This window comes from Lichenostomus cassidix, chromosome 1 (assembly GCF_008360975.1).
Source record: "Lichenostomus cassidix isolate B80296 chromosome 1, HeHo_3.0, whole genome shotgun sequence".
Taxonomy (NCBI): domain Eukaryota; kingdom Metazoa; phylum Chordata; class Aves; order Passeriformes; family Meliphagidae; genus Lichenostomus; species Lichenostomus cassidix.
Window position 1 is genome coordinate 73,031,727 of NC_139479.1, and position 23,139 is coordinate 73,054,865.

The 23,139-nt window shown below is 39.5% G+C and overlaps 1 protein-coding gene across 8 annotated transcripts in view; it reads left to right on the forward strand.

Moving 5' to 3' along the window:
• Positions 1 to 23,139, forward strand: part of ALKBH8 (alkB homolog 8, tRNA methyltransferase) — a 55,864-nt gene that overhangs the window by 18,819 nt on the left and 13,906 nt on the right. For 6 of the 8 annotated variants that reach the window (XM_085063939.1, XM_085063923.1, XM_085063931.1 and 3 more), the window contains 4 exons: positions 95 to 190; positions 1,590 to 1,697; positions 5,460 to 5,530; positions 22,803 to 22,909. In XM_085063939.1, the coding sequence (XP_084920065.1) occupies positions 95 to 190; positions 1,590 to 1,697; positions 5,460 to 5,530; positions 22,803 to 22,909 (382 nt within the window). The remainder of the gene's footprint in view (positions 1 to 94; positions 191 to 1,589; positions 1,698 to 5,459; positions 5,531 to 22,802; positions 22,910 to 23,139) is intronic. The other 2 variants (XM_085063951.1, XM_085063964.1) reach the window with 1 other exon arrangement.

The following is a 23,139-nucleotide window of genomic DNA, read 5'->3' on the forward strand; positions in this document are numbered from 1 at the left end:
GGCTTCACAGGTCAGATGAAATAGGAAAACATAGCAGGTTGCCTAGAATGTTTTATGTAGTCTAATCTTACTTGAAACTTGTGTGTTTTTACAGCCCAGAAGACCTTAAAGCATAGAAGAGTAAAACATTTTGGATATGAGTTTCGCTATGATAACAATAATGTTGATAAAGACAAACCATTACCTGGAGGTGAGAACTTCCCCATTAAATTGTACCTATTTTGCACTGATGTTTGAACCATTATGTAAAGCCTTTAAGCCTTGCTAAGTTATGGCTGTGAGATTCTGGTTAAAGGAGAGCCTTCACTGTATCTTAAGCACACACAGAACAGTGCTTTTGAATATTTTTGAATTTTGAGAACCATTCCAAATTATTGTGAGTGCTTTAAGCTTGTTGTCCAATCACTTGGAGCCAGAGGTTGCTGCCCTTTGTTGAGGTCTGGTCAGTTAAGGCTTTTGGGATTGTAATTGTCATTCCTTTTTAGATTTTTGTTCCATAAAACAATTGTGTGTTACAAATTGCATATTAATTTGTTTGGGGGATGTGACATATGTTGCTGTATATTTTTATCTCAACTAGCTTGAAGCTTGCTGGATGCACCCTGAAATAAAATTTCCTTTGCTCTGAAAGCAATTTTGTAAAGGTTTCAATAACTCTTATTTGGAGTTGAAAGCTGTGAGTCAGAGCAAAGCAAATGAGTCATCTTATAGACTTAGATTTAAAAATAGTAAAATAGGAGAGTTAAATTCCTGTAAGACTTGAAGGTGTTTAAGGTGATGCATGTGTGCTGGGGTGGATGTAGCAGGCAACAGAAGGATTCTGGTTATATTAAGATTTTAATTGTGAAGCTATATCATTGTAAGAGGATTGATATGTGAATTGTTTTCTACTTTCACAGACTATTTTATGTGTGAGAAAAGCATAAATTCTTCTTGGGGGAAAACAATTAAAAATGAGAAATCAGTAGATTCATGGAAGGGATAGCAGTAACACATTTGTTGGTGTTACCCCCAGCAGAATTTTTCAATCAAGTCCTCAGGTATAGCAAACCAAAGCAAACCAAATAGCAAACCAAAGCTTCGGTGAAGGACTCTACCTTCCATTCCTGTTTCAACACCTGTTTAACTTCAGCAGATTTTTTTGGTGATATTTAATCTAATTCAGTAACAGATTTCCAGTGAGTAGATTTTTTAGAGAGCTCTCTGCACAACTGGCTATCTGCATAATAATTTTACTTCTTGACTGTAACATTTTTATTGTAATTGGTAAAAACTTTGTCTGTGATTCGATGTGGTTTTATTTATGTGTAGAGATACTACAGGTTGCATTTGTTAGGAGTGACCTGCTTCTGAATGCAGAGACCTTGGAGGAGTGTCCTTTCCAATTCTGAGCTCTTAAAAATATATTGGATTTGAAGATTAGGCCCCCAAATCTGATATTTGGGGGTTATGTGTGTGCTAGCAGAAAATGCAGAGTAATCATTATTAAAGATGGACTTGCATGTATATGAAGCTGTTTCTAAGTATTTTTCCAGTAATATTTATTGTAAAAAGCTGTCCTGTCTTGTTTACAGTTCTGTTTCTATAAGTAGGTCTTCCTGAAATTTGCAACCCATTCTTGGAGAAGTGCTTAAAGCAGGGATATATCAAACATAAACCTGATCAACTGACTGTAAATCAGTATGAACCTGGACAAGGTAAGTTTATTTGTCCCTCAAAAATTGTGAACTCTTTTTCTTACATTGTGGTTTAACCCTGGTAGGTAACTAAGCACCATGCAGCTGCTCACTCACTCCCCTCACTAAGGCAGAGGAGAAAATTGGAAGATAAAAGCGAGGATCCTCATGGGTTGAGATCAAGACAGTTGAGTAAGTTAAAGAAAAAAAAAGCCGAGGAAATAAACCAAAGGAAAACAAGTGATGCAAAAAAAATTCCTTAGCCACTGGCTAGTCAGTGCTCAGCCAGTCCCTGAGTAGTGACATCCCTGGTAAACTTCACCCTTATTATTATTGCTGGTCATAATGTCATGTGGTGTTACAGAATATTCCTGTGGTCAGTTGGGATCAGTTGTCCCACAGGTGTCCCTCCCAGCTTCTTGTGCACCCCCAGCTGACTTGCTGGCAGGGAAGCATGAGAACCATGAGAGACCTTGATGCTGTGTAAACACTGCTCAGAAATGGCTAAAACATCCACGTACTATCTACAGTGTTTTCATCACAAATCCAAAGCATGGCACCGTAGAGGCAACTGTGGAGCAAATGAACTACATCCCAGTCAAACCAAAGTACAGCTTCGCTGAAAAGCAGAAGAGTGTAGCATCTAACTGTGATATGGTGTAGGGACAGGATTTAAGCACCTGCTTAGTGTATTTCCTCTGTCATCAGAGATGCTTTGAAACAAAACTAAAGTCTTAATACTGGTTTCTGTACATGGGAACTTACATTCAGAGGTGCAGTTTTTGATACCACTGTTATGGGAGATGATGATGTTTGAGTCCAAGGCCATAATTTGAAAACTAACTATAAAAAGATACAGGAATAAGTAGTCATATTTGGTTTTCTATTTAAGTGCATGTTTTTAACACCAAACTTACATTGCTTCCTGTAATATGCATACAGTCTCCAGGAAATGGCTCTTGCTGTTAGTAGATATGATATAGTGGTAGTATATGTGATATATGGAGTCTTAAGTGTGATGCAAGCAGTGTTCCCTTATCTTAGAAATAAGGAATTACTCTGCTTTTGTAATTTTCCCCAAATTTGGAGGCTTCTGAAGAAAAATGTGCTCCTAATCACACTTCTAGAGAATAAATCACATGCTGTGCTTTTTGCTAAGCTTAGTCATCAAGGTTGCGTATCTGGCTTGCTTTCCAAAGTGAGTATCTCATTTGTCCTTAGGAAGAAAGAACAATAGCTTTGCTCTCAGAATTAATGTCTGACAGCTATTACAGTGTCTGCTGAACAAGGGTCTGAAAAGCTGATCCTATTTGTTTGTGTATCTGAGAATCTGTTAAATTGATACAGTTGTGTACTTCTGGCTGGGACATCTGAGGAGATTAGTTAGAATTGTAGATTTCTATCAAGAATAGAAGCAGTGTTTTTAAAAAAAATCAAACAAAAACCCAAGCCCAAAGCAAAATACCCTTTCTTAACTGCAAATCATTAGAATATGAATGAGTGGAGTGCAGTCAGATTAATACTCTTTGTTCTGAGCCATGTTGTCACTGGAAATTTCATTTGAAATTTTATAAAGTGAGTTATGGCTGTGAGTGTCTATGCTGGAGGGGCCACACATAAGACACATTAAATAATTTCCTTTTTGAGGATACTTTTTCCATTCAGGATCTTAATAATGTTTGAAGTTGTAAATTTATACTTGGAAGTTACCGTATACTTTTGAATGCTTTCAGAACGGTTAGGGTTGGAAGTGACCTTTGGAAATCATCCAGTCCAGCCTCCCTGCCAAGGCAGGGTCACATAGAGCAGGTGACACAGGAACGCTCTGGGTGGGTTTGGAATGTCTCCAGAGAGGGAGACTCCACAGTCCCCTGGGCAGCCTGTTCCAGTGCTCTGCCACCCTCCAAGGAAAGAAGTTCCTCCTCATGTTGAGGTTTCTTTCTGTGTTGTAGTTTATGTCTGGTCATTGGGCACCACCAAAAAGCACTTGGCACCATCCTCTTGGCACCTGCCTTGGAGATACTTATGTGCATTGATGAGATCCCTACTCAGTCTTCTCTTCTCTAGACTAAACAGGTCCAGCTTCCGCTGGCTCTTCTCATTACAGGAATGCTCCAGACTCCTAATCATATTCATAGCCCTGCACTCCAGTAGCTCCTTGTCTATCTTGATGGAGGAGCCCAGAGCTGGACTCCAGATGTGGCCTCACCAGGACTGAGCAGAGGGGGAGGATCACCTCCCCCTCTGGTCACACTCTTCTTGATGCACCCCAGGATACTCTTGGCCCTTTTGGCAGCAAGGGCAAACTGCTGGCTTAGGTGGCTCTCTCTCTGTCTGTGTGTTGCATATATGGTGTGTAGGTAGCAGCTGGGTAGGTCAGTGTGGTCTTGATTGAATTGTCAAGGACAGTGTGGAGAGCTGTTGATGTTCTGCTGCATGGTGAATTGCACAGACTTCAGTGTGCCTCTTGAGGCAGAGCCTCAGTGCTTTGTACTGACGCAAAGTTATGAGCTGTAACGAACAGGTATCTGTCTGTCCTTGGTTTTCAAGTCTCACTGGTTTTCTGTCAAATTAAATGTTGGTCTCATAAAACACTTGTATTGTTTTCACTGAAACGAATGGAATTCAGAATATTGGATGTCAAATCTGCCATATAATAAGGGTGCTTTATAGAGCTGACTGGCACTGTTAAAAAAAGTTGTTTTCAACTTAGGAATTTTCTATAGTGCCCAAAATGAGCTTGGGTAGAATTTTTAATAAACAAGTAAAACTGTTTCAGTTTGGATCGCATAGGAGTTGCTCTGTCTGCTCTGGCCTGCAGTGGATCAGTTGCAGTTCTCCCAAGCTGTCTGCTGGCCTTGCTCCACTGCTGACTGCTGTTCCCCACCATGTGGTGAGATCTTGCTGTGGCATGCACACTGCTGTTTTAGCACTTGGCGTTAAAATGTGTGACACAAGCTGCAGGGATTGGCAGTTTCTTTCCAATTAGCAGACATGAAAGAAAAATCTAAAAAAACCCCAAAAAATTACTGTCCTTTTGGCAATTCTCAGGTATGTGTGTGTACTCATACACACACTGACAGATATATTACCCAGGGTTTAGCCTACCAATGATGTGTGTTTGCCTGGGAAGTTCAAAGCATAGGCAGGACTTGATCCTTAACAGTGCCTGTCTCTGTGGTATTAGGGACTAATGCTGAAGCTGAAACCCTATGCAGTCATTGGCTTAGGAAATAGAGGGATTTGAGATCACTGCTCTTTGAAGAGAGTAAGGAAGAAATAATAAGAAATAATTTCTAGATTATCAGAAATAATAATAAATAATCATTTAGTGGATGAACTAAAGCCCAAAATTGTCTTATGTACCATAACTGTTAGTGCTAAGGGCTAAGCTGCCTACAAGGAGAGTAAAGTGATTGAGCTGCTCTCTGCAGCAGGGAGAGCATTTGGAATCATCAAGGAGTGAGTGACGTCTTGCATTGACCTGAACTATCATCTAAGTGTTACTGCTGATTATACAAGACACACAGGTTAATTGTGTCCATCTGGTCTGGCCATGAAAACGAAACAATTGAACTGAACTGAACAATTTTGAATTGAAAAGAGCTGAATTCTTATGGAAGGCAGTTCCCTCATTTATGATAAGTTTTGTTTGTTCAACTGTACATCCCAATTTTCCGTACGGACATGCATAGAAACAGAGCTTGCTAACAGAGATAGCACTCTATTACTGTTGTTGTTGTTATTATATTGACTTAATTTGTTGGGGTTTTTTTTTAACAGGAATTCCTCCTCATACTGATACACATTCTGCATTTGAGGATGAAATAATCTCTCTCAGTTTGGGAGCTGAGGTAAACTTAATGTTTACGTGTGGTCTGATGCTTTACTGAGAAGTTCCATTTTTATATTGTTAATTTATTAATTTGATTTTTCCATGGTGTCTGTCCACATTCATTCAAATTTAATATGGAGTATGAAAGGTAGTATGATATGCTAATTAAGTAAGTAGCTGCAATACAATGTTGTCACTGGAAGATTTGCCAGAGATATCAATGAGTTTTAAATCGTGGCATGCAGTTCTCCATTGATCTTCCTTCATCTTTATCTCATGCTTTAATTTCACGTATTCTGCCTCAGTCTGCAGCCCTGTGCTTTCTTATCCTTTCCATTTCAATTAAAAGGCTGACTGGCACAGATGCTGTGTTACTTCATTGATGTAACGCCATAAGCTGTGCATTTCTAGGATATTGTATTACATGATGGTCTCAGAGATGGCCAAAAGCACAGTGATTTTAATCACGTGAAAAATACAAACCTTTCTAGGAAGCAGACTGCCTGGAGCATTTTGAAGCTATAAAAGGTTGGAATGTGTACATTTTAACCAGGGAGACAGCCAGACTTGGGCCATTTCTAGGTATTTCAAGCGTAAGCATTGTTTTACAGCCTGTTAGGTATCTCCCAAGTTTCAGTGCCTTTTCCTGATGGGCCATGAATACACTTTTCAGGTGCAGGCAATCAAAGCACAGATGCAGTAAAACAAGCCAGTGGCCCATGAAATACTGCATTATTTATGCCTTTTCTTTCTACTACTTCTACAACTTTTTATTATTTCTTCGTGGTTTTTTGCACTTAGCTCTTAATTTGATTTTAAAATGGAAATATCAGTTGCAGTAACATGTGAGTTAGCTATTTTAGGAGTGAAGTCCCCTTCTCTATTCCCACTAAATCTTACCACATGCAAAATTTATATACTGCTAATAAATAGTTGGAATTGCACATACAGCATTGACCTTTGTTGTCTTTCTCTTCTTCTCTTTATTCTTCTCTTTGTAGGATGACTGGTTTTTTTTCTAGCTGAATAAATTAGGCTGCAACGTGGTGGAAAACATACATAAAGTCATGTCTTGTCCTTTCTTTGTTCTCCTCAACAGCAAATACACACATTTAAATAAAAGATGCCATAAAGAAATAACCTTGCAGCCCAGCTTGTTCTGTATTCTGTTTTGGAAATTGGCTAACCAGACACTTCAGAGGAAAAAATGGAAGCAGAATGCCTCATTATACTGAGTCATAGAAAGAGCATTTCTTTCAATTGCTTATCTGCTTATCCCTCTAGGATCTGAGTTAGGCAGATTGTGATAATTAATAACTGAAATAAATGCTTTGGCTTATGAAAAAGAAGGCAGAACAGAGGACCAAACACAAACACCTCCCTAAGCCTGCGACTTAGTTATCAGCACAGATTCTTAAACTTCTTTTATCATCTTCACAGGCCCACAGAATTGTTTAGGTTGGAAGGGACCTCTTAAGGTCATGTAATCCAACCTCCTGTTTAAGCAGGGTCAGCAAAACAAGTTGTCCAAGACTGTGTCCAGGTGTGTTTTGAATATTTCTGCAAATGGAGACTCCACAACCTCTGTAGGCAACCTGTTGCAGTATTTGACCTCTGTCGCAGTAGAAAGCCAAACTGTTTGAGCTCTGATGGAACGACACGGGGTTTAAATTGTGCCCATTGTTTCTTGTCCTGTTGGTGGACACTGTTAGGAAGAATCTGGCTCCCTCTTCATCGTTCCTTCCCATCAGTTATTTATACACATTAATAAGAGTCATCTTATCTGACCCTGAGCCATCCATTCTCCATGCTGATCAGTCTCAACTCTTTCAGCATCTCCTTTTACAAAGATATTCCTTAATCACCTTCATGGCCCTGTCTTGGACTTGCTTCAGTAAGTCCATGGCATTCTTGTAGTGGGAAGCCAAGTCCAGTCCCAGGACTGGATAGAGTACAAGAGATACATCCTCACCAGGGCTGATTAGCGAGGAGGGATCACCTCTCTTTAGCAGCTGACAGTGCTCTTGCTAATGTAACCCAGGAAGCTGTTGGCCTTCTTCTGCAGGAGTTCATTGGTGGCTCATGTTCATCTTCTTGTCACCAGGACCCCAAGGTCATTTTTGGCAAAGATGCTTTCTAGCTCATCAGCTCCCAGTGTGTAGAGATACATGGGATTATTCATGACCAGATGCAGGACTTTGCACTTCTGTTTGTAGAACTTAATGAGATTCCTGTTGGCAGCAGTTTTCCAGCCTGTCCAGATCCTTCTGAATGGTGACACAACCATCTGGTGTATCAGCCCCTCCTCCTAGTTTTATTTCATCTGCGAAGGTGCTGGATGTGTGCTCTGCCCCATCGTCCAGGTCATTAATGAAGTTGTTAAACAATGTTAGCCCCAGTATCAATCCCAAGGGCAGCCCACTAGTGATGTGTCTCCAACTGTGCTTTGTGCCACTGTCATCTTCAGTGGTACCTTGCAACCTAACTCAGTTTATTGAGGATTAGTCTTTTCCTCAGTGGTGACTGGGTTTATCCAGTAACAAAGCACCCTGTACTGTTTTGTTAGAGGAATCACTGTAAGTTTAACTTGTTTTTGCAAAGCTAATTTATGTTGAAAAAGGAATAGTTATTGGCATGTATGTTCATTTTAAATATAAACAAATAATCTTGAGAACAAAATAAAGGCATGATTCTTCACAACACTGCATTTCTCTCGCATCAGATAATCTACAGCAATTGAAGTTGTAATGCCTGTATGAAATGAGGTGGAAATGTAGATATGAGATCCTCTTTACTGTCTCAGTCACATGAAACAGCTTTATCAAGAGGCACAGAGAAGCCAAGTGGTTGCCCTGGTTGGTGCAATCCAGTGTGTTTTGAGGAGTTTACAAGATGGATTAAACTTGTTTGGAAGGAGAAAAATCTCATTATTGCTTTATACTTCTGCCTAGCTTATAAAAACTGCTGAATTGTTTTGAGGGCAAAGCATTGAGATGTGATTTGTCTTGTCCCATAACACTTCAGGAAAAGTGGGGGTCTCAGGCTAATCATTCCTATTTGTTACCCACTTCTTTGGCATCTCCTGGGAAGCTGCAGAATAAAGTGAGACTTCTAGAATGCCTTGTAGGCTTGTAATTGCATTTTATAAATCACCATATTCACCCTTTTTTATAGGAGCCGATACACTGAAAATATTAGTGAATATCAGTTTCAGTGCTGTATTATTGAATGCAACTTTCTTTTTTCAGAAATTGTCACAATAGGTAAGACAAGGCTAATTTTAATGGTTAATTTAGATGAGCAATCTTTTATTAAACTTAATGGCAAATCATGTTCTATGTCCATGAATTTGAACAAAGTACTGCAAAACAGGGATCAGTCCATTCTGCTGAGAATTTTGGTTTTATTTCAGTTAGGTGTTATTTTCAGTCCTTCCATTTGGTGTCTCTAAAGATATGCAATTTTACAGCGTTTCATCTTAGAAGCCTGGCCAAGTTTGCAGCTGTCTCAAAAGAATCCTAATTTTAAAGCCTGTGTTGAATTTCTCTTTGCAGAATTGCAGCAGGAGCTTGATCAATATTGAGATTTCTGTTTTTCCACTTTTTCTAATTTGCCATTTTATATGCTACTGTGTAAGCCTTGATTCATTAAAACTTTAGAAATACAGAGGTAGCATTTCTATAAAGAACTAAGTCATGCTACGAACATATCCAACCCATAGAAGAATTTTCCCTTCCTGGCTGCAGATCCTACCCCTAGTCAACAGCTACCAATACCCTGCAGTCCCTCCTTGTCAGCTCTGCCCCTCTGTGTCTGAGACTGCCATGGGACACCCATGTATCATACCAGAGAGCAAAACACAGTCACAGTTTGCTGAAAGAGGGTGTTATGTTGGCACAATACTATGATTTATGTGGCTCTGTCCCATTTTCCTAAGACTCAGCCCCAGGCTTGTCCTTCTGTTCTCCTTAGCTCTTCTTTGCCTTGCCTTACTCTGCTTCCTGCCTCTATACCTTGGGCTGGCAAAAGGCTGCTACAAACACTGAGAACTGCTGTGATGCTCTGTCTAGGCCCTGACCTAATGTCTGGGGAAGAAAAGCTAAGGGGATGTCAGCCAGATTTGTGGCTCAGGGTTAAAGAGTGGGGCCATGTGTGGATCATCCTTAACCTCTGCCTAACTTCTGTTCATCTGAACACATTCAACATGTCTTAGCCTGCAGATCTTAAGTGCTTTGATCCATAAAGAAAACCTGTGACTCTCTTAAACCTTGAAAGCAGAGCAATGTTACAAAGAAAAACTGCATAAGACGTTTTGAACAACCTTTGAGTATGGTCATTCTAGAATTGATAGAATGAGGTATACTGTTTCTACTCATTTCTCAGTCTGATAATTGACCCTTTTTCTGGCACTTTTGCTTCTTATCAGTTGATCTACTTCCAATCTGTCTTGGTTAACAAACAGAGACCTGTGGCTGGTATAGCAGCAGCTGTTTCTGTAATAGCTGAGAGATTTTATGAGAAGCCTTTAGAAAGTCTAGACTGTACCCAGCCTTTGACAGCAGCTGTTTTGTGTCTTGCATGAACTTTAACAAGATAGGCAAGCACTGGATATTGCTGTGTGGTCCAGCTCTTACTCAGCTTATCTTGGTTAGTTGCTAATTCAGTTTAATTTGTTGTTTACATATAGATTGCTTTATTTTTCTTCCATAGGAAGGCAGAAAGCATCTTACCTATTTAGGGAATTACTAGGGTAGTGGCCATACCAAAGTTTTTTCTCTGTGCTGGCAGGATGATGGCAGTGGGTGAAATAGTAGTTATAGTCATCACTATTTAAGAAGAGATTGTATTGGCAGAATCAAATTGTCTCTGAACCCATATGGAAGATTCTAATTTTAATCACTACAACCTAATGCTGAGTTTAAAAGTTTGTTCAGATGAGCCTGGTGGGATTCCTAAAGCTCAATAGTGTGCTTTTCTGATCTGTAAGACAGGTGCAACTCAAGAAACATGTCTTACAGTCATGGATTTTATCAGGTCTTGAAGAATAGAGACTTGCAGTGGTTTTAGCTGGAAATACAAATGGACTTTCTTTATACCAAGTTTAGTTGGTTTGTTCCATTTAAAGTCGTATTTCATTTTTGAAAACTATTGAAGAGCTGCTCCATGTGAAAGGTATCCTGAGCACTGCAAATTAAATGAATCAGGCTTCATAAATCTGTCTCTCCTATTTGCATTTGCTATTTATAAATATGTCCTGTGTGTTTCTTTCTGTCCATGTCATACTGTGATGGACTGTCATTGAGCTTGGATGAAATACAAGAACTGCCAAAATCAAGGGAGAACTTCCTGTTGATGTTATTGAACATTGAAATATGCTCTCTGAGATAAGTAACAAAGCCTGCAGCCCCTTCATGGGGATACTTGTTACAGTCGTACTGCCTCTTTTGGGAAAGGTGAAACATACTGTTCTGAGTTTTTATTTCTGTGCTGGATGTCCTTTCTCCATTTGCATAAAGGATTCTGTTCACAGTTATCAACATGTCCTGCTGATGTTTCCACCTGATGGGTTATTTTAACCTTTGGAAGGATTCTGAAAGCCCAGCTTTCATGTAAACTGTTCAGAGGGAATCTGTCCTGCAATAAAAAACCTCCTTGTTTGTTGATAGGCTAATTCCTGTTTTAGCCAAGGGTAACAAGAGCAAGGCATCCACTCTGTGCAATTAACGTAGACAAGCATTCTTTTCCCAAGTGCTGTAGGAATCTGCTAACCAATTTCAATTTGCACTGAGATGGTACAAGAAGAGCATTTGGTCAGAATTCCCCCCAGAACAGTGACTTGATAACATTATTTCTCTAGAAGATGTATGGCAGTGATTGGTTAAGAAGACAGCAGTGTAGAGATCTTGCTTTCTCTGATATCTCCTCAGCTACTTGGGATAAACAAAATCAATGCTAAGCTGTGATAGAGCCATATTTCAAAGTTTTTAATGTAAAAATATGCATTTTTGCTTCCCTTTCATATTGGTTAGATGTAGTTTTCAGCTCCCTCTTTGTCTGACGCTGGGCGTTTACTACCAGTGGGCCAATACCAGGTAAATAGTTCTGCAAAGATTGGTCTCCTGTCTCCCTTCTGTCGGATTTATGCCAGCCTGCCTTCCTCTCCACTGAAGGAAGAAACCATCTCCCATGCCTTTCCATGAAGTTGCTCCCCACTATGCAAAGTCTAGTAGCTCCTACTTCCATGCTGAGGAAGGAAGGCAGCCTGTAGTTTGATTGCTGTGGGATCTCTGATCTGCAGAATGTGCTGTGACTTGCTGAGATATTTCTCCTGCGTCTGCTAGAGTAGGAAGTTGCTTTGCTCCATTCTCTGTAGGGGTTTTGTTTCCTGCTCATGGTCCGTTATTTTGGCTACTGAGGGGAAGGCAGAGCTGAGGTTCCTCTTGGTTGACACCACTTAGCTTTCTTCAGACAACTGTTCTTTTCGGCATCCTGCATTTTGTTTGAGTCATTAGATGTTGAGAAAGGGTTGTGGGAAGAATGTTCTCTTTGTCTCCTGAACTCTTCTGGGTAGTGCATCCAAAGTGAATGTAGAAAGAGAGATAAAAGAAACGGCAATTAGGAAGAACTTGAAAATGAAATCCATTCAGTATCACATAGAAAAATATATAGAGGTACTATAAAAAATGTCATATGGTTCCAGTTATTTTTGTGTTATTGTGAGAAAACTCCTGCTGTGAGTGAAATACTTCCTAAAATGTTTGCAGTCTGCAGTAGGGCTTATGATTTTCTGATTGGGGTCATAACTGCTAAATAATGAAGGGAAACTTCTGCATAATTCCTTTATCAACTTGAGTCTGTTTTAACAGAACCTGTTGTCTCTAGGCTATTTGCTGTTTCTGTAGTGTGCTTATTTTGTATGCTGAGGCAGCACCATTTCATTTTCAATTCTCAGACGTCTGGCTGTTAAGGCATTACTGTGACACTCAAATACAGATACTGAATTCTTTAGTGGAAGAAAATGTGCTCTCTAAAAAGTGTCTTGCTATTCCATACCTATTGCTACGTATTTCTAATTGGTTTTCATGTGGTAGGAAAAATGTAGATAGATAAAAATCTTGGAAAAACATTATATTATAGTGTACAGTACTGCTCGTTTCAAACTAAAACCTTTTTTTTTTTCTCTTTTGCACTTCATGCCTCCCATGTATCCTTCACTATGATACATGAACCATTCTTCTGTGGTGGTGAGATGAATTAACTGTTTAAATATGAAGTTTCTATTTATTCCAGCGAAAAAATATAGTTATTGTAATAAAAGAAAAGAAGCATCAAATAGGAGACCATCCAAAGCAGTGGGGCCAAAAGGTTGAGGGAGGGGATTCTCCCCCTCTACTGTAGTCTCATGAGACCCCTCATGGAGTGCTGCATCCAGCTCTGGGGCCGCCAACATAAGGAGGACAAGGACCTTTTGGAGAGAGTCTTGAGGAGGATCTTGAAAATTATAAGAGAGCTGGAGCACTTCTGCTGTAAAGACAGGGTGAGAAAGTTGGAACTGTTGAGCCTAAATAAGAGAGGACTCTGGGCAATTTTCCACTTCTTAGAAGAGGCCTCCAGAAAAGCTGGGCATGGATTCCTTTTCAGGGAGTGTAGCGACAAAATGTGGAGTAATGGTTTGATACTAAAAGAGGGGCATTTAGATTAGATAATAGGAAGAAATTCTTTGCTGTGGGGTGGTGAGACATTGGAAGTTGTAAATGTTGCATCCCTGGAAATGTTCAAGGCCATGCTGGATGCTGCTTTGAGCTGGTGTAGTGGAACATGTCCCTGCCCATGGCAGGCGGTTTAGAACTAGATGCTCTCAAAGGTCACTTCAAACCAAGCTGTTCTATGACTCTATGAAAACTGATAGAGCATTTAAATGTACATTTCAGTTGGTATTTTTACAGCCAAAATGTTTTTGAATCAGGTTTACTGTTGTCATTCTTGAAATATAGTTCAGTTTTTTTATAGAAACCTCTGTGTTGTTTTTTAAATATTTCTTAATTTTTAAAAAAAATTTATTTTGTCAAGGGGTTCATCAATGGAAGTTATTTCAATTCCCCATGTTATTTTTAGAAGGTCAATACTTGCTGCATGAAATGGAATCCTGGTATCTGCTACCAAATAATAGCAAGCAGGCTGAACTGAGCATTAAAAAGTTGTTATCTTTAGCTGCTGCATTTCAGCTGTACTTCAGTTCTGAAATTCAATAAGAAAATCTAATTTCATTAACCAATGATGTCATCTCTATTGTCATAGGAGCCTATTTTAAGACTATGGCAAATTTCATGTAGAAATGCCAAGTAGTCAGTCAGTAATAATAATCACAAGTAGCCTATAAGCAAAGAAAAAAGCTTACTTTGTGAAGCTCCTACTGTGGTGTATTGTCCCTCTTGGCTTTGGACAGGACTTTGTAATACCAGTAAGTGTAGCAAATGGGTTTTGAAGTCTGTCTGCATTTATACTATCTTTACAAATCTGAGTATTTCCCATGCTATAATGTTCTGTTTCTGTTTTTCTTTCCGGGAGGAGTTTCTTCACAGAGCTCTTGTTTCAGTAGAGTTGAATTTTTGCTGAGGAACTGGCAGTGTTTCGAGCAGTTAAAGTGTGCTGGAGCTGTCAGACCTGTGATGTTGATACACTTGACAGAAAGATTCTGTCAGTGGGAGAGTTGTGCCCTTAGCAGAGAAGCAAGCAGGCAGGCAGCCTGTAGGTGCTGCCCAGGGGCAATGCAGGGCAAACTGGTCTGTTTGCTGGGACACCAGAGGAATGCTTGGAAGAAACCAAGGTTGATGGTGCAGCAAGAAGTGAAAGCTGGACACTTCAGACTTCCTTGTGAGGTGTCCTTGTTCCTCCTGCCTTTCCTGTTACTACCTCCATCTCTCTGCAGTGCGTGCAAGCAATCCATTGTAAATTCAGGGCCAGGTGTTGAGGCCCTGGTTAGAGCCCTTTTGTGTAACTTTGGCTGCATTATATGAAGACAGTCACTGTGCTAATGAAGCAGATGGAGGGAATGACAGAAGAAAGACATGACACTGTTTGTGAAGAAAAGCAGCACTGCTGGAATACTGCCTATCCAAATTTCAGATTGTGTTTTTCCTTTATGGTTGTTTTCCCTGCTTTAAAATAATACATATATGTTAGATGTGTGGGACTTCTGTGGGGTGAAACATAGCAATTGAGTAAATGATAAAACAGTTTTCTTCAAATGATTTTAAAGAAGTGTTTTTGTGTCATGCAGTGTTTTGAATTATACTTTGTGGCCATAGGAGACATCATTAACTAAGCAGATGGCTTTAGTTCATTAGTTCTTTGGGTTTTGTTTGGTTTTGGTGTTCCTTTTTTTGTTTGGTTGGTTTTTTTGGGGTTTTTTTGCTTGTTTTTTGTAAGGAGTGAGGTTTCTTAACGTATTTACGCAGTTTCTGTAAATTCATGCCCAGATCTTTGTTTCTCAGTAGATTTCCCATTTACAGTGAAGATGTGGAGGATTAAGAAGCAGGCCATATGGTAGTTTCTATAGCAGTAGAATGAAAACCATGTCTTGTCAGCCCTTACGATATATGATGCAAGAATTAGTTTGGAGAGGCACAGTTTGCATGTCTTGTGTCCTGGCAGCTCTCTGATATTGTAATGATCTCTGGGACAGCTGTTTGATGCAGGTCTGAGAAGGACTAGTTGAACTTTGTTTTAAACTCTGAGTGCATAAATTAATCATTCGTCCTTTTGCATTCCAGGTATTCAGCACCACACTGTTTCCATACTATACATTCTCAGTATGTAGAGGCCAAGATTTTAGTGATGATAATAGTGCAGGAAGAGGTTTTAACTAAGGCAGAACTGTTTTAAACAGAGTTGAAGCATCTTCTGAATCCATACTTGGGTGCCTTATTTACTAACTTCTTGTCAGAGGTATTCAGTCCAGGATTAGGACACTGAAATTTTAGTGTTTACAAGTAGGTGTGTACATGTGCACTGCATGTCTGAGCTTCTCTGTAATCAATGGGGATTGAGTCAGTCCAGCCTTCGGGGTAATTCAGCTCATTTTGAGTTAGACATCTATTGGTTCATTTCATAGGTTTCAGTTCCCTAATGGGTTGTTTTAAAGTCTAAGGCCAAATGTAGATATCTTAATCTTGAACTGATTTGCTTATTTCCACCCTAGACTTAAAGTTAGCTTGAGTTCTTGTACTACAGCACTGCAAGCAGAAAGCTGAGACCTGCGGAGGAGACTAAGGATTGATGAACAATTCCAATGTTTGTAGAGAGTGAGGGAAGACCAGTTTCCCACAATGTAGGATAAGGAACATGCAGCATGTTTTACGCATGCCTTGAGATCCACTGAACTGCAAGGACTTGGGCTATTTTACAGCTGGTGGGTTTTTGCCAGAATAATACTTGGTATGAGTCTACACTTGGAATGTAAATATTTCAGGTCCTCTTTCCTGCAAATTATACTTAACTGTTTTATTCCTTGTTTGGCATTATTACTCAGCCAAAGCCTGTTTTTTGCTGTATCAGTTATTGTTTGTATTGCATGGAGGCCCTATTCACAGTTCCTTACATTGCTTCTGTTGTAGAAAACTGCAATTAAAATCTATAATGGTTGATGACAGGATGATAAATGTACAGGTAGCCTTGCATGGAAGTAAAATTATGGTTGAAAGGAGTCCTGCTTATGTGTATTTGCAACCTTGGTAACATGAAAATGGTGTGTTTTTCCACAGATATTTTTAATCAATCAATGCTTTAGAAAGGTGAGATGTGCTTTTTGAATACTGAAGTGTTTTCCTTTCTACTTAGGTATTGAAAATCTCTTGAGAACTTTCATAAATGTGTGGCAGAATTGCAGATATGCCACAGCACCACATAGACAATGTGCTACACGGATCCTCTAAATATCATACTTGCATATAAATTTGTGCTTATTACAGTACATCTGTGTCTGTGTTGTGAGGACTTCTTAAATGGTTTCTTGGCATATATTTGGCACAGTATTAAACATGTAAATAAGGATTATTTGCTTTCAGGACATACAGTAATACGTTAAGTGCAGGTCTGAGGAGATGTAATTGAGAACACAGAACTGCTTTCTTGTGATGTCTGGGCATTACATCTTGAACAAATTGAGTCCTCTGGAGGCCACTAGGATCAGGATGTACAGGAGTCCTATTGTGCTCTTCCGTTGAACTGTACTCCATTAGAGAGCAAGTGATACAAAACCTTGGAAATTTCTGTTCCTTTGGAAAGGAGGATGAATAATTTGGTGCATTTCAGGCACATTCTGCCCTGGTGTAGTGGGATGCAATTCCCTGTATGTCAGTGTAGTAGCACCCATGGATGTGAGGGAAGATGCATGACTGAAAGAATGAAAAATACTGCAGAGGAGGCTAAGTCAGTAAGAGAAATTAGATGAAGTCTAACAGCATTAGCCTCTTGCTTTCTGTGTACTAAAAGAGTTTAAGCTAAGAGCTAGGGAGGCAATTTATTAAATGATGAAGATGAAATGTTAGTGAGAATGAATAAATTTGGTCTTGTTGAGAACTTGACAGAGTCTTTGTCTCTGGATTCACAAAAGGTCATCGAGGTTTTATGCTTGAGTTAGATAGCGTTTTCCAGCAAGGAGAGATCTATACCTGTTGGGGCAGAGAGAGGGGGAAGCAGTGGTAATGAAACTATTGCCTTTTACTGTAGAGACTGAAATATTTACAAGTCTTAATACTCAGCATTAAGTTTTAACACAAGTAATGGCCTGGGAAGGTGCAAAGACCACAGGTAATGCCCCGATGTAAAAAAGAAACTTGTTATTTTTTAAGTAGGAAGGGACATATTTGATGGCTAATCTTTAATGGATTAGGCTTGTTGTGTTCTTTTATCCTGGCTATTCAGTTACCAAAATCAAACAGTAACCCTGGATTTTGAGACAAGGAGTCAGCCTGAGGACACATAGGAATGAAGCATAAAAAATTTATATCAGCTGTGAATGATCTTGGAGTGGGAACAGTAGCAGTTCAAAGGTGATGGGATCATGCCAGAAGTATCAGCAGCATCGAAACCTCTGCCAAGGCTGGGCAGAGCAGCCCCCTCACTGGACACCACAAGGAGCTGGCATCCAGCTAGTGAGGTGACTGATAGCTCCTAGTAACTTGGAGTTGGTGAACCTCAAGAGATTAATTGCTGTGTATGAAAGGAGAGTGGTATATATTCCAGCTAGCTGTGGCAAGGCCTGCAGAGGATTAGAAGTTCCTCCATCCGACAGGGCTTAGTTTGAAAATTACTGTAGTTCTTCTCTTTTTATGCACTGCCTGAATCTTGTAAACAGAGGCCAGACAATAAGGGAATTCATATCATGGAGTCAATGGCATACAGAATAACTAGGAGAGATACTGGTATGCTGTTCAGTTGGTGCATTCAACTCCATGGGCTTATCAAGAAAATCATAACAAGGTGAGACCTCAGATATAAAAGAACGAAGTACTGTCAATATATTGTAATATTTTTTAAACACTCAAAAATGACAAATATTTAAATATTTAAATATTTTTAAACACTCTTCTTCTTCAGTTAAGGAAAGGAAACACATAGGTACTTAAAATGATACAGAAAATTCAGGAAGATAGTAACATATTGCATGGATGGAAAATTGAATACAATTTTTGAAGAAAGCAAGCCTAGTAAGTATATTAGGCATCTGAGTAACATCACCATAGTGCCAAAGTGGATAAACAGGCTTAGCAAGAGATGGTATGCTTTGGTATAAATCTGATATGGGGGAGGCCTGCACATGTGTTAAGAGATTTTTGAGTAAGGCAGTACTGAAATAGTTCATCGTCACGATTCTCAATGCTGCACTCATTTTGTGAAGTATGGCCAGACAATATGGCATAGGATGTAAATATCTGCATATATTCCATAAGGTAAATTTGCTATGATGTGGATTATTCAGGAAAGATAATCCTATTTGCTTTCCTTCTGAATCCCAAATTTTGGAATTTAGCATGGTTTTTGCAGTGGAAGGTGCTGTGTGTTACCAATTGATTGCCTGGGTCCTGCGTAAGCCAGCAGGCTCTTGTCTCTGCATAGAGCCCCACTGTGTTGTTCAAGCTCTGTGTGTGGGCTTTAAACCTCTCAGCTGTCTTTGAAGTAGACATTCCTTTTCATCTGTTTTACATGTGGGAAACTGTTATGTAGGCTGATAATCTGTCTTTGCTCTCTGAAAATTCAGTAAATAATGTCAGAGATTTGAGAAGCATTCCACATTGTACTTTTTTTAGCTTTAGAGTATGTTTCGTCTAAGGTAGTCTATTAACATTAAATACAAATTGCATCCGAGACAAAGCTTAGAGAAATAATTGTCATTCCCTACTGTAGCAGTGAAACTCTTATTGACATTGTCCTTATAGCTCTTTTGCATTATTTCTGTTTTGCCTTTGACTCTTTACTTATTTGATAGACCAGTCATTCACCTTCATCCTCCTGCTCTTTCATGAAGTACAGTACCACTGCACTGAAAGGTGATGACAACTTCTCATTCCCTGAGGTGTTAAGAAAAAAGGATACTTTATTCCCTTTAATGTTGGATCATTTCTGATTTTTGCACTTTGCCATATTTTATGCCACAGCAACAATGTTCGTGATGTGGGTGTCTCTTTGCTTTGATGTTTAGCCATCCTTGAAAGTTGTTTACTGCTTCATGTGCTCCCTTGTCATGAACACTCTCCCTTAAACAACCTGGCATCATGACAAGTTATTTAAAACCACAAGTAGATATTTGCTGTTTGTTTCTTTTAAGGTTTTTTGCTATATTTAGAGACACACTTTTTCCACAGTAGAAGGAAAAATGGTAAAACTTATATAGCATCCACTGTTTTTATTTTTTGATTGTAATCCTTGGTTGATGCACCATGAGCTAGCTGGAAATTTGATCTTTATTGACCCTGCCATCTAAGAGAAGAAAGAAAATAGGTAAAAACAAAAATAGTAATTGGAAATAGCTCCTGTGGAGCAAAGCTGTCATAGAGCAGATTGATTCAGCAGTGGCAAAGTTGCTTTATTGATTGTACGTCCTTAGTAAATTAAAAAGAGGACCAAATGCGTTAATCTTCTGTGTGCGTGTGTTTGACAGTGACAATTGAGAATGTTGTGCCAGGATAAAGACACATAGGGGAGTGTGGGAATGTTACCTACTCCAGTCAGTAACAGGCTTGCCAGAGAAAAGAACAGAGTTCTTCAAAAATCTTTCTGGGTTAAATGTTCTTTACTGTACTGTAAACAAAGGATAGAAGAAGTACTCCTGCTTGTTTTTTTAAGCATTCAGGTGTAGTTAGTCTAGGTAAAGGAATGAAGCACAGGAATTGTACTAATTTTCTTCAGATGTTCCTTGAATTTTATTCTCTGTCTCAATTGCAATGTCAAATTTGTTATTAATAGATAAGTCCAAAGGTTTAATATATTCTAGCTGCTTAATATATTCTAGCTGCTTCTAGTCTGCTTCGTTAGCAAAAGTCAGTTTTGGATTTGGATTTTTGACTTTTCTAATTACTGCTAATTACTTAATGTCATGGCCCATTTGTAAGTTGTTTATATTTTCTTCCCCAAATCATCACAGCTTCTCATAAGAATGAAGTTCAGTTAGATAGGCAGCAGCCACACAAAGTGAGATTATAGTACAGAAACTTTCCTTTCTCAGAAAAGTACGGAGCAGGAACCGAGCTGGGATTCTGTTCTGGTGGGGACTAGACTTGCCAGATGTTACCCAGATAAGTTACTGCTTTTCAGCCTCAAATTCTGCACCATCAGAAATTTTGTTTCATGTATTTCTTACTGGCTTAGCATAGTTGAAATTCAACCAGGAGGACATGCTCTTCTCTTTTCCTGCCACTGCTGCCTGAAAATCCAGCTGCCAGGGATAGTTTTCTGGCCTCTCATTCCCAATGTGTAACCTCCTATAGAGCACTCTGAATCTCTGTTGTTTTGGATGCACAGTTTGGATGCAAACAGGACAGGGTTTGAGGTGCACCTTCTGTGAAGAGATGCTGGGGCCACACAGATGGTGGGGGAAAAGGAACTGGAGGTGCATGAGATAAAACAGCAGAGGAGACAGGGAGCTGGAGGTACTGTTTCCCACTACTTTATATGGAGTCACCAGCCTGGCATATGGAAGTGAAAGGGAACAAGGTCCTCTTTTGGGCCCTAGAGGGAAATGGGAACTGGAAGTGCAGGGGACCCAGTAGAGGTCTCCTTATTGATTCATGGATAAAGTGCAGTTCTTTAATATCATCTGCAAGAACAGAGCTTTGTAGTTACTGCTGACTCAGGACCAGTGGGGTAACAGAAGGAATCTGGACATTCTTGTATTCAGTTTATTCTGCCATACTGCTGAAGAACCCAGTCTCTATGTTGTCCCCTCACACCTGTCACCAGCAGCAGTGAGCCAGAGAGGCAAAAGACGGACTGAGACATCATCTCACCCATTTCATCCTACCACTTCACTCCCCATTTATTTTCTTTTCATGCTTTTTCTTTCCTTACTTCCTGGTCTTGATTAGTTACCTGCTGGTTTATTTGCCTTGCTGGATAGCTGCATCTTTTTACAGAGACTTGCTGCTATTTGTGCTTTACAGGACAGCATCCCCATCAGATTTGTAAAGCCCACAGTATTTTCCCCTTCTTCACCCCATGCTTCTTTGAGGTTATCTGGAAGAAATTGCAAAGTGCAAGGGAAGGAGTACAGTAGCAAGTGGCTGCCATTCATCCATTTATGTAGCTATTGAAATGTTTCCTGATCATTAATCAGAGCTTATAATTATGCTTTACACTTCTTCCATGATATCTCTCTATCCCTTTCAACCACCCTGTTTGTCACCCTTGTCACTTCTTGCCTTAAATTGAGATAGCCCAACAGAAAAAAGAGCTGTGTTACTATAATGTGAGTGGTAGTACAGCATAAATAATTTTTTTCCTGAAAATGTAAATGTCATTGTGCTTTGCTTCAGTGTGCACAACATTAAATAGTAATTGTTGTTAGTGGCAATTGGTAGTGTTTAAAAGTCTTGCTTATTCAGTCTCCGTCTTGCTGGGTTTTTGTGCTGAATGACTGATTGCTGCACTGCTGTTTTCTCTTCGTTGAAAGCATCTGTACGCAGAAGTAGAACTGCCTGATTTGTTTCAATCTGGCATACTGGAGTAAGTCTGCTTTTAAACTGCATACTTAGTAGGTTACAAATCAGATGGCAGCATTTTCATGGTGCTAATTCTCCAGCGTACCAGGAACTGCTGACTTGAATAGTTTTTGACCACTTTTCTTTCTCTGTAAGTCTTCTGTAACTCATTTGGCTTGCTTAAATTACCTGCTTCTTATTTTCCACAGCAAGAATTTCTCTCATTTGGGAAATGTAAAAGGATAACATTCCTAGCCCAAGCAGAAGCAAAATGTACCACTGCCATCTGGGCTGTGAAATTGGAATAAAGCTGAAAGCGTTACCTCACTATATTGCCATGGCTGGAAGCCAGATGGCAGATAATGAAAGGATGGTCTGGTAGTTGGCATGTTAGTCAGGATATTGAGAGAGAGACTGTGTGTGCTTGTTGTGCTTCAAACCTCCAAGAATGTGGGCAGGTTGGAAATTATTTCTCTCACCTAATACTGCTTATCTGAATGTTACATATCTACTGAGATAATTGTCTCAGCTCATCTGCTGTGAATGGGTAGGCATTTCCAGAGGGCATAGGGTCATTCCACATCACTTAGCTCTTCATTTTGCACTAGGATGAATAACCCTGTGGAGGAACTGGTCTCTTTGCATAAACATCACAAAAAGACAGTAGCTGATGGCCTTAGTCCAGGTACATAACTTTCAGGTGCTTGAGATACAGCAAATGAGCCCTCTCTTCCTCTTATGCAGCTGCCTTTAGTTGAGGGGTGGCAGTCCTTTTCTGCCTCACAGGTACACAGATGAAACAATTCTACTGTCCTTAAAAGGTTTTATTGTGAAATTTATATATAATTTTAATTAACTCTATATACATATATTTGTGACTGCCTGAGATTTGAACGTAGTGCTGAAAGGGAGAGAGCTTTAGGACAGGAGATCTGGAGACTTTTGAATCCCTAGGAAATATGTCGCTGTTTCATAGCAATATTTGGTTGAACACTTTAGAGAGACAAACAAAACTAAGACTTGAGATAACCTGGCTTGTATATGAAGCTCTGTTAGTCATGCTCGTTCATGGTCACTGATTTTGTTTCTTTTTAGATTGTGATGGATTTCAAACACCCTGATGGCCATTCAGTGGCAATTCTGTTGCCCCGATGCAGTTTATTGGTGATGACTGGAGAATCCAGATACCTGTGGACACATGGGTATGTGTATGAGTCCCTTCATTGCTGATAATAGAGAAATAAAAAATGTTTTTTTGTTTGCTTTATTAATGACATTCTGTATTTAAAATTGCTCTGGAAGAAATCAAGTCAAGCATTTTAATTAATATACAAATTCACTCTCCTGCACAGATGCTGCCTAGGTTAAATTGAAAAGCTTGGGGATTTAGGAAGCTAATTGCAAGTCCCTGAGGTGCAGTTTTCTGCTGCTG